Source organism: Carassius auratus, chromosome 14 (assembly GCF_003368295.1).
Source record: "Carassius auratus strain Wakin chromosome 14, ASM336829v1, whole genome shotgun sequence".
NCBI classification, from domain to species: domain Eukaryota; kingdom Metazoa; phylum Chordata; class Actinopteri; order Cypriniformes; family Cyprinidae; genus Carassius; species Carassius auratus.
Genome location: NC_039256.1, coordinates 15840002 through 15852620, shown reverse-complemented (window position 1 = coordinate 15852620; position 12619 = coordinate 15840002). Strand labels below are relative to the sequence as shown.

Genomic DNA, 12619 nt, shown 5'->3' with positions numbered 1-12619 from the left:
ACACAGCCAAACAACCTTTTCACCTGTAATTGTCTGTCAACGCTGCTATCGATCAAGATGTCCACAGGCTTTCTCTTGTGTAATCAGTTTCCTTGTGTGTTGATCCATTAACTCAAAAAATGTCTGAGGACATATAGAATCTTAGTCTTGATAACTGATACCTAAAAATCAGACTGGATTATCAAAGTATTCATTTTACTAAAATATTTGCAATAAAACAGTTATTCTATCACTTATATGTGTTTTCTCTATATTTTTATCGCTGAGATTTTGCGCCATGATTACAGTTCGAAACAAGTGTATATGTTCCATTGAGAAGGCATTTAAGTATGCAAGATGTGAATTTAAATTGTATTTATTTACAGAGGTATATGATGTCACACTTGTCTAAAAACACTGCAGGCAACGGCGCCGTGCAAATTCATTGATGGTTCTGAAGAGAAGAAAACTTAAACGGATTTCCCCTGCTCAGGGAATAGGGAGCAATGAACACTGAATAGGAATCATATCAGTCAAAACACAGTTTATGCACGTAGCTTTCTTCTAACGAGCTGGTTATCAGAATCAGATGTGTTAACTAAAAGAGATAGGCAAAATATGCAGAGCAGGGGACTGGGATTGGGAACCGCTGCAGTAGCAGATCTATACAGGTGGAGCTGGGGAAGGTGGAGGGTTTATGAAGTGCACTGCAGACACTAACCAAGTATTTCAATGTTTGGCAGCAAGCTCATTAGCTGCTAATGCAAAAGAAACCAATCAGCTGCACCATGTGAAAAATGATGTCAGTATGTCTAGAGTTTCATGAAACCATATTATGTGTGTGTATGTGTGTGTGCGTGCGTGTGTATGTAAAATATTTAAATTGTATGCTAAATATATGTATATATCTTTACTGAAATAATTTAGTATTATTTTATATAGTATAGTATAGTTTAGCATTGTGGTATTTTCTCATAACACTTTAAATTTTTGTACAATTTTTCTAAACTATTTGAAAATGTTCATTCTCTAAAAGTGAACCCGTGCAAAATAATAAATTTATCAGACAAACCCTGTGGCCTCTGCTTGTCTTGTTAATAATGAGGGCTTCTGGATGTGGGCAGGGCTGCTGGGCTCTCCTCTCAGTCTCCTGCTGTTCTCATCTCTCACGCCACACACACACACACACACACACACACACGCCGATCCTGATGCTGGAGTCAGAGCATCACCTGCAGTGAGTCCCGGAGCAGCTCTCACTGCCGCTGTCTGGATGTCCATGAAAGGCAGAGGATCCAAATACCAGAAAAGAGTGTCGTTTTCTGAGGATGAAGATGAGCAGTGCTGGAAAGAGGAGAACGGCGGTGTGGACGCACATTACCTGAAATCCGGTCAGGGAAAGACGGGCAGGGATTCATCGGGATATAACCGGTACAACATGTGAGTGTTCATACAACTCTACAAACTCACACCACTGTCTTGGATTTCAGTGATAAAGTAGTGAAATGAAACATTACACGCAAGGACAGAATACATCATTGCAATTATATGAAAAGTGTAATAAATAATATTTATGTATATTTCTCTGAGCTTAAAATAGGCTATACGTTTTAATAGTCATCTCTTAAATGTGTGTTTTATTATTATTATTATTATTATTATTGTTAAAATAGCCTACATCAAATATGTTGTTCCAGTTGAAATAGTCCTGTTGAACCTCTTCTGCAAACATCTGTCATTAATAACTTGGGACTGAAATGCTAAACAACGTAAAATACAGTTTATTTTTATTTTCCAATAAAAGCTGTGATAAATAAACCCTGAAGCGACACCTAGTGGAAGATCATTTCTCCACTGAAGATTAATGTATGAGTGTGGGTTTACTGTATGTCTCCATACGTGAGCTAATGATTGTCAGAGAATGTCTTTCTCACAAGATATATTTTTAAACATAATGTAAACAAAAAGTAATATAAGCATCAACCGCCCCCGTCTTTATTGTGTACAAACTATTAGCAGTTTATTTATTTATTTATTTTAAAATATGTAATTCCTGCCTGAAATGAAGAAGTATGACAAGCATGACGAATAGCTGATTAGTAGCAAACACTATAAACATACTGATTTTGAACTTACATGACCAGGAAGGAATTTATTTTACCATCTCATGTTTTTAAAATGAATTGTCCACATGATGTGTCCACTGTTGATAATTAAAATAACAACATAAATTACAATTATTTTGTAAAAAAAATAATAATAATAATAATAATAAATAAATACTTGATATGTATATATAGATATGTACTTTTCAGGATCTACATAATTAATTCAACACATCACTTAGTCAAAATGTTCATTTGTGTGACTGATGCATGTCATTAGTGGTGGATGTGCTGTGTACATGCTGTCCAGACTCTGAAATATCCAAAGACAGCATGTTCTTTCTGAATAAATAGAGCTGTGTCCTGCATAATGACAGATAGTCTTCCTCTATCTTGATTATGCACGTCTATATGAAGCATTGCTGTGCATTGATGAACATGTGCACGTCACAGGCACATTTTAACATTTCAAGCATTTTATACTCTCACTTTTGTCCCTGATTAACAAGGAGCTGCATAATTTATGCCAATCGATCCATTTTTCACAATAATGGAGAGGGTGTTTTAATGAGAGGAATAGAAATAGCTTCAGTCCACATTTTCTGCTTCAGTGTATTTTCTCTGAATGTGTTTTGACCTAATAAGGATTTTCTGATCCCTTTGGTTAAATTTATTTTTCACCACGGCTAACCTTTTAGTGGACGACTAACCTTTTACAACAAGTTAGTGGAAGTTACTGAAAACATCATTTTAAATATATATATATATAGAAACCACATTGATTTGCTAAGGACTTTATTCACCCACTGGAGCCATGTGAGGCACATTTTATTATAGATAGATGCGCTTTATTTGACTAACACCTGCCCATTCCATTATAAAGCTTGAAATAATTTAAGAATACAACTCTGATTGGATTCATCTGAAAGATGAAAGTCATATACACATAAGATGCCTTGAGGGTGAGTAAAACATGGTCTAATGTTCGTTTGGGTGAACTAAGACTTTAAGACGTGCTTTTTTGGGGCATTAAATAATGGTGCAATTTATACCATTAATTTGACTAGCACAAATGTTAGTAAATCACATTGTATTAAGTACTCTCCTCCCATAAATTTTGCATCTGAAAGGGAAAGTCCTACATATGTATATTCAATAAGGTGAGTTGCAATGCCTTTTCACTGCTAATTCTTCACTGCATGTCTTTAGACAGTAGTCTTTTAATGCCAAAAGATGGTTTGTGCTGGCGCAAGCTGTTATTAAATCTTGCCATTATTCTTTAAAAGGTGTTCCACATGATATGTCCACTTTTAACATTAAAATAACAAAATAAATCATATTTATTTTATCATAATATTCATGGAATACAGGTGAAATATATAAGTTCAATTCAGGATAAAAGCATCTGACAAAACAATAAAATGTAAAGTAAATCTTACAAATCCTGTAAAATCTCATAAAAGCTCAATATAAGGGAGTTTGATATTTTTGGTTACTACATATGCAGTAGGAAATTTAAACTTATTAATACCTTCAAGATTCAAGTCATGTCCTGTGTTTTGCTAGTTGAGGGGTTTTAGCGGAGGCCAAGCTCTTTGCGCTTATTGAACTGGCATGGTGGAAGTGTCTGCATGGAGAGTTTCGAGTTGAATGCTTCTGGCCTCTGGTGACGTGGGCATCTGAAGCTCCAGGGACCTGGGCTGTGTGAAATTAATTTCCCTGCTCAAGTAAATCCTGCAGTAGAGACCGGGTCCATCTTGCTTCAGACTATAAATTCAGCCTTTAAATTAAACAAACTCATTCTGTGTTCATTTACTCCCTAATGTATCACCAGGTAATAGTAAATTTGTGCTGAAGTCCTTTGATGTCTTGAATGAGTTTGTTTTTATAAGAGTAAAGAATAATACAATTTGATATGCCTATGGGTTTTAATTTCTGCTTTTATTTTCATGTGTTTATGACTTTTGCTGACTGCAAAATATTTATTTAATATAATACAGCATGAATATGGCTTAGTAAACATGTTAACATTTTCCAGCCATGCTTTGCTCCGAAGTAATTGCTCTCTGTGAGTGCAGTCTCTATAAAATTATTATAAAGAAAAGAAAAAAAAATACATCAGTAATCATGAATGACTAAAAAAGTCAAGGAAAATCATTGTTCAAAATGTGAGAAACTCCTCTTAGAATAAGTTTTGCAATTAGGACAAAATTCCAGTGCCTCATTCTCAACCAATCGCAAAGATCCGTCCTCCTTAGGTACTGTTTCCATTCCCGACAAACAATGCCGCTCTTACACCCGAGGCTGTCTTACTATAAGGAGATGAGAGGGTATGTATTTCTTACTACTGGAGAAAGCGCAATGGCTAACTTGTATAACGTGTCCCTTAATAACCAATCACAGAGTTGTGCGACACTTAGTTGTCATCTATGGATACCATAGGAGTATTGTTAAGTGTAAAGATTAGCAGATAGCTTGTCGATTCATTAAATGATAAGCCATTTCCTCTAAAAAGCTATTTATTTTGTGTAGTGAAGTCTCTCCTCCATTGACATCCATTAAAAAAAAATGGCCTCTGGTCTCCTTTTCCATGTACTACCAGACCGGAAGTGTTCGCTTTAGCCGTTAAGCTTTTTCGGCTAATGGTTGCAGGCTTGCCTTCTAGTGGCTTCGCTAACACCACACTTCATGTTCTCACGCAGTGAAAAATACATAGCAGAGCAAAGAGGAAACTGACAACACACCAACAGAGAAGACAGAACAGGTTACTTCTGGTGTGAAACAAGGTCTCAGGACTCTCAGCTTTTAATTGTCCTTTTTTAAGAAATTCAAACAATAAATACCATTTTGTGACTCTTTAATGTGTCATGACAGTTCACTATTGCCTCAGTTCAAACACGTGAACCGATCATCTTTTCATATTTACCAAGCACGAAATGAATATGAATAAACATCAGAAAGTTTTTTTATTTCAACCATGGAACCCACCATTTTTCAAGTTTAAAGGGGACCTATCATGCGATTTTGTTTAGGGGTTGTACTAGAACAGAGGTGGCCTAATTAAAACTTACCTGTTTGTAGCTTCCTGCTAACCATTCCGACCTTGATTAGCTTGTTCAGGTGCTTTTGATTAGGGTTGAAGCAAAACAGGGATTTATTGTTCCTAAATTCTAACATTATAACATGAATTGCAGTGAAACTATAATACATTTGAATTGATTTATACCATAGTCTAATGTTTCCAAGTAGGTATAACTACAGATCTCCAAAATGGGGCGTGAACTCCAAAAGTGGGCAGAACCTCCAAAATGGGATGGGGTCTCTTCATGCAAAGACTTTCACCATCGGCTCTGGCTTCAGCCAATTTACATTTCAAAATAAAACTTTATCAATGAAACATTGTTTCTAATTGATATAAAATACAATATGCTATATGAATAAATATACTCTGTAAGAGCAGAGCCCTGTCACAAGCCGTCTCTGTGCAGCGCAGGGGGAAATATTTTACTCTGTCGCTTTGTTTTAGCCAACGGTGGTGTCCCGAGGCTCGAAAGGTGGAACTCAACACTGTGATTGACACAATTAATAAAATCTTTCAAATCAGCTGTGGATTGGGAGAAAATAATTGTGTATGTGTGTCACGTGCCTTTTGTCAATGGGAAGAAGCCATGCCCCATTCTGGGTCTCCCACTCCATTCTGGAGTTCCCTCCCACACCTCCAGTGTTTCCCACAGACTTACACTCTATTTGCAGCGATAGAGATAGAGGTTTCCCCGGTAATGGCTGTACACAATGCAGTGCTCTACTCACAAACTCTGCTTTGTCAGAAAAAACAAATCTATTCAACGAAGTCAAAGCCTTTTGGAAAATCTATTTGTGGTGGTCAGTTTTGATATTATGGCAGGCGCCACAAATAAATCAATGTATGAAAAACACTGTAGTCTTATAATTGAAGTTTAAATTCTGCAGATTTCATCATTGTCCAGTATTGTACTGTCAGCAATTTATAAAAACATTTTCATAATTGTAACATACATAATTATAAATGTGCATGTGTAATAACTTGTGAAAACTGAAGCACTTCTCCTTCTACGTCGTCATCTTGTCTGATGCACTCATCCAAGCATTCTAAACACGACCTCGTCCCTCCTCACCCCCAAATCATTCGAATTTCCTTAGATAGGAATTGTTTTAAGGATATACAAATGTGCCACTTTGTGACATCTCAAAACCTGGAAAACAATGTCGTAGTCCAAACGAGCCATTCGTTGTATTTCTTTCGTTTTAAAAGAGACTGAAGCAAATTAGCTCAAAAGGGAAATATATATAAATAATTATAATTGATTATGATTAATTACAATTATTTATATTAGTGCCAGTAGTAACTGTAGCAGTATTAAATTGCCATCGACTAATCTGTTCGTCCAGCTAACATTTAGTGTAATTTCATATAAACTCTAAGAAAGGATATTTTTGTGGCCACAGAAACAACCACCTTACATTAGCCTAATAATGCATTAGAGCATGTAGCAAGTATCAAAATCATAAAGGGGCATTCATTTGCAAGACACACCTGATTGAGAACAGGCTTAGGAGGACAGGTTCAGGAGAGTTCGAACTGTTTGCACATTGCATGAATCAGAGGTAAAAAACGATATGAAAACTGTTCCGTTTCTTAAACAGACCGATCGTTTTGTGTCTTGACACATCAATGTGTTGTCATGAGCCACAGGATTTAATTTGGTTTTGTTTGTGTATGTTTTTTAAAAGAAAATTATTATTATTGTAGGTTTAAGCTGTGATTCCCATTCACATTGATTATAAGACTGACAGACTGCAATGGTTTGTGTTAAAAATCTCTGTCTGTGTTCTACTGAAAAAACTAAGTCACCTACATCTTGGATGCCCTGGGGGTAAGCAGATAAACATAAAATGTTCATTTTTGGGTGAACTATCCCTTTAATGAGTGGGAAGTTGGCATAAAGCGACCCAAGGTTAGCTGCATTGAAAACAGATGAGAGCACCTCACTTGTACATATACTGCTCCTGATAGAGGTGAAGTTCATGGGACTTTAAGAAAGTTTTTTGGTCGATCTGTTTTACCCCGTTTAAACATGGATCTCTATGGAGAACGGCCATAGATGGGCAAGATGGCGTAAAGCAGCGGCGGCACATAATATCCACGTTCTGATTGGTCAGATCGCCTGTCAATCAAGCTCTTTACAAACGGTCAATTGCCCAAAATGTTTTGATGTTTTTTTTATACTAATTTATATTGTAGAGCATGTAGATAGGAATATAGAGGAAACTTGAATATAAGCATCTTTTGAATGAGTGCCAATGCCATGATGCCTGAAGATGTCAGGAGTTTGTAAACTATAGCTACAAGGCCCATTATTATTACAATTATTAAATGTATTACCCATCCAAATGAGGGAAATTAACTCTGTTCACAGGTGTCACTTCAATAAGACACTCACCTGTCATGTGATTGTGGCATCTGTTGAGTTTCATAAAAGGCTATTAAAAGCCAGAGGGCGATCTCGCCTTCAGCAGGACCGTCTGTCCCGAATCACCTTCTGCTATCTGTACCAGTGGGATCACGAACCTGATGATAGCTACACCACTTCCCAGCTCTCAGTGAGAAAGTCAGATTGTTGGCTATTTGTCAAAGGCATGAGATATAATCAAGCAACCAAGTGCAGAAAAAAGTAACTTCCACTTGAGCTTGAATAATGTATGGTAAAAACTCTACCTCTTTTTCAATTGCAGGAAATCTTCGGACAGCTTCCCCCATCGCAGGATGACCCTACCACGAGAAAAGGGCCGCAGACAGGCTGTTCGTGGACCGGCGTTCATGTTCAATGCCCGTGGCAGCAGCCTCACGGCAGAGGAAGAGCGCTTTCTGGACGCGGCGGAGTATGGGAACATCCCAGTGGTCCGGAAGATGCTGGAAGAATCATCCACACTCAACGTGAACTGTGTCGACTACATGGGACAGAATGGGCTACAGCTGGCCGTCGGCAACGAACACCTGGAGGTCACCGAGCTGCTCCTGCGGCGAGACAACCTGGCCCGTGTCGGGGATGCGCTCCTGCTGGCGATTTCAAAAGGTTATGTGCGTATTGTGGAGGCCCTGCTGGGACATCCATCCTTTGCGGGAGGCGAACGACTCACCCGCAGCCCCTGTGAGCTACAAGACGACGACTTCTACTCCTACGACGAGGACGGCACACGGTTCTCGCCCGATATCACACCTATCATCCTGGCTGCCCACTGCCAGAAATACGAGGTTGTGCACATGCTGCTGTTGAAGGGAGCCAGGATAGAGCGGCCACATGACTACTTCTGCAAATGCGCCGACTGCACGGAGAAGCAGAGGAAGGATTCATTCAGTCACTCGCGCTCCAGGATAAATGCGTACCGTGGACTGGCCAGTCCGGCGTATCTCTCTCTGTCCAGCGAAGACCCGGTACTGACCGCGCTGGAGCTGAGCAATGAACTCGCCAAACTCGCCAACATCGAGAAAGAGTTTAAGGTAGGATGGGCGCCACTGAGGGACTGGATTAATATGCTTTTGTTTTTGCTTTAATGGCTTTTTATTTGTTTTGAATGTTTTAGTTTGTTTTGCATAATCGTTTTTCTTTATTGGCTGTGTACACTGCAGAGTTTTGGAAGTCACAACCACTTTTAAATATGAGTTTTTTTTAAGTTTTTCTGAATGTTTTGATACTACAGCAGACATATTTTTCTTAAATATTTTGCATAATAGTTTTTATTGGTCACATACACACTGCAATGTTTTGGGAGTCACAACTAAAAAAATTGTAATTCATCTTTATTAGTGAATTGCATTTAAAAATAGGTGTCACTTCAGGGCTCCGACTGCTATAAATAATTATTTTGTGTAATTTATAATTTTATCAGGTTGCGTTAGTTGATCACATCTTTAAGTGACACAGCACCAAACAAAGCATGAACCGTGGTGTCTGATTTGTGAACAAATGGCTATTATGATTTGGATCAAAACCAATCAGTAATAATATTTTCAAAACGTTTGTGATTTAAATCTGATCCAATAAGTGAATCATTCAAAGCTGTTACTGAGAACACAGCTGACTTCTTTACTGAACTGAGTCATTTTATTTTGTCTTATTGGAAATGAACCTGCAGTGTAAACACAGCCAGTTGCAATCTACATTTTGAAGTGTCAAACTTTACATTTCCTTCTCCATCCCAGACTTTCACAGAATCAGAGTTCATCTTATGTTTGCATCACTTATCTTAACATTTATCTCCATTGTAACAACATTTTTAACTTCTGTTGCGTGTCTGTTTGTGTGTGCTGCCGCCGTCAACAGGATAAAAAGAACCGTAATAAAGAGACATCGCAGCACAATGGCTTCTCTCTGGTAAATATGTTTGACTACATAATTTTCACTAACCCAGACTAACAGTAACTAATTGTCATGCTTGCTGATTCATCTCTTATGTCAAGGCTGGCCTGTCTGCTTGTCTTGTCTGGAAAATCGAATCACTGAAAAGCTATCAGTTCTTGCAGCAGAACTGTGAGATGTGAATGTATCATTTGTTTATTTTATTAAGCTCCAGAACTCATGTATTCAAAGTTTACTGGTGCTCAAATAACCAAAGATAAGATATATAATGATGCATAAATTTGTGAATCTCACAAAACCTCTCATATTTCAATCTAAATTTAAAAGAATATAAATTGCATAAAGAAAATTAAGACATTTTGTATAACCATAACCTTTTTGCATTTGCATATATATATATATATATATATATATATATATATATATATATATATATATATATATATATATATATATATATATATATATATATATATACCTATATGGCTTCTGTTCTTGTTGTAGCCTATACTTTTGCATTCTCCCTTATTGTGCAAATTAATGTCACACTGTCACACGCAACTATTGTACACCCGTCATGCATGTAATAAAAGCCTTCATAACACGGTTTCTGCTCCTTATGTAACATATTGTCAATACCATTACATTTTTTCATGGTAATAAGAAGTTTGTTGTCATCATGGTGTTGTGAGAATGTATAATATTTTCCCACAGAGAATAATAAAGCACGCAGCGTGTAATGTTTTAAACAGAACCTCAGCAGCAGTGCATGCTGGGAGATCACACTGATATGGCGTCTACCTGATTATCTATCAAGTGAACCCTGTGGAAGACTGCACACTGTTTGATTATGCTTATTCAGTACTGTCAATAATGTTTTTAAATGAAGCAAAGGACCATTTGGCATCATAAGTTGAATGTATCTGAGGTTAACAAGTGAAGTAATGACTTTTCAAAGTCAAAGAAACTTTCATGAAACAACTAGTCATGTCAAGTGAACCAATAACCAGGATTATCTTCTAGAGTTCTAGAAAACACAGTTCATTGCTATTGGAAATAGTTAAGAGTCAAGACTCCATCACTTCTTTGTTTACATTAACACTTGTCAAAACTGTTGGCATGCTGCTTTTGAATATTTTTTAACTAAATGAGCTTTGATTGTGTAATAACCTTTGGACTTTTCTTTCAAAGCTGCAATAAATTCAACATGAAATTATAGTCATAACCCATTTTACTTAACACTGGTTATTTAAAGAGAAAAATATAGGGAGGGACTTAAAACGATTTATATTCTGAAATTTGGTTGTTGCATGTCAGAGTTTCCCCTCTTGAAACACTAATTGTGACCATTGATTGAACAGTCTTGATGATTTTATTATTTTAGCTATAAAGGAAATGAATTTATGAGATTATGTAATTCAATAATTTTAATTAAATAAATAAATAAAAATTTGTGTGTGAAATAACAGGCACCAAGACCAAGTATTTTACGTTGAGCCCAGTGTTATGGAATTAATAGGATGAGTTTTGATTTTATGTTTACTTTTGCTTACCATTTTCTGTTGTTTTATGCTGTGATGCACTTTATGATTATGTTCCCCCCAAAATGTTTTATTTTTATTTTTTTTGCAGAAAAATGTACTCACCCTCAGGTCAACCAATATGTGGTGTTTGTTTCTTAATAAAAGAGATTTGCCATTGCTCACCAGTGGTTTCTTGAATAGGTGTGCCATCTGAATGAGAGTTCAAACAGCTAATAAAAGCATCATAATAATCCACAAGTAATCCACATGACTCCAGTCCATCAATTAACATCTTGTGAAGTGAAAATTGTTTGTAAGAAACAAATCTATAATTAAATTATTCAAAAACCTGCTGGACAATACTGATATTTGCTATTTGAAATCCACCTAAACAAACACACCCCTCTCTTGTTTGCTCTGCCTCCGAAACACCTTACAATCCTAATTGCCCTTCTCTGAGTCAGTTTTGAACCCCGGGCGCCCATATGCGAGATGAATGTACTAACAATGAAGCTAAACACCATATTCTCTAGCAGTCGTCAGCGCACCTCTTGAGTTCAGGTGTTTACCTTCAAAAAACTCACTAGCTGGCCTCCATTACACACAGAATGCAAGAATGGATGTCTAAAAAGTGGATACCTTTGTCATAGCAGACACTCAACAAAATAATGCTTTACAAAAACAAAGCGCATAGAAGGAACAAATAACAAGGAAGCACAAAAAATGAATTTACTGTCCACATTAGTAAATACAAACAAGAGTTTGTTGTTATTCGCCAATAGCACAGCTTCAGACAATCAATTACACTTAAAACCATATGACCCTAATGTTTGTTGTTGTGTCAGTCCAAGTAACCTCTAAAAACCAATCGACCAAAATATATATATATTTTTTTAATGTTTTGGTTTTGGCTTGTATACTGTGCCTTTTTTGATGTTTTTCTCTGCATATTTCTCTCCTGATTCAGACGAGAGGACTTTTTCCACCGGAGAAAGTAATATTATGGATAGAGGACTTAGTTGTAGTTGAAAACATCTTAATTATGTATTTGTTACAATGTTACGGTAAAAATGGCAGCTATGGTGTATTTGTATTTGGTGTAACACACAACCCTAATAGAAAAAACTGATAAGAAAAATACTATATATACATAAACATAGTTATAAAAAAAAAAATTTAATGCAGGTAATTCTGAGAATGTCAGTTTATGGTTAATTACTGTAAATGATATGGTCTTTATCACTTACATAAAATTACATGTAATGGTTTTTACCGTTAAATTCAGGGTCATTTACAAACACATAACTTTTCACTTAAGACAACTGGAGTCATGTGGCTTACTTGTGTATTATTGTTATGTTTTAATCAGCTGTTTGGACTCTCATTGTGACGTGCACAAATTACGAATTAATTCCCTCAATTTACTAAAACATGCGCACAATTTATAAATGGAGGAAATTAAAGGGGGGGGGGGGGTGAAATGCTTGTTTTCACTCAATATCCTGTTGATCTTGAGTACCTATAGAGTAGTACTGCATCCTTCATAACTCCAAAAAGTCTTTAGTTTTATTATATTCATAAGAGAAAGATAGTCTGTACCGATTTTTCCCGGAAA

General features: G+C 36.5%; 1 protein-coding gene across 2 annotated transcripts in view; it reads left to right on the top strand.

The window, feature by feature from the left end:
- The first annotated feature begins 1046 nt into the window (after positions 1 to 1046).
- Positions 1047 to 12619, top strand: part of LOC113113796 (short transient receptor potential channel 3) — a 32101-nt gene continuing 20528 nt past the window's right edge. The window contains exons 1-3 of one of the 2 annotated variants that reach the window (XM_026280281.1): positions 1048 to 1419; positions 7857 to 8622; positions 9446 to 9496. In XM_026280281.1, coding sequence (XP_026136066.1) covers positions 1094 to 1419; positions 7857 to 8622; positions 9446 to 9496 — 1143 coding nt within the window. In that variant the 5' untranslated portion in view covers positions 1048 to 1093. Of the gene's footprint in view, positions 1420 to 7856; positions 8623 to 9445; positions 9497 to 12619 lie in introns of both variants that reach the window. The other variant, XM_026280282.1, reaches the window with a different exon arrangement.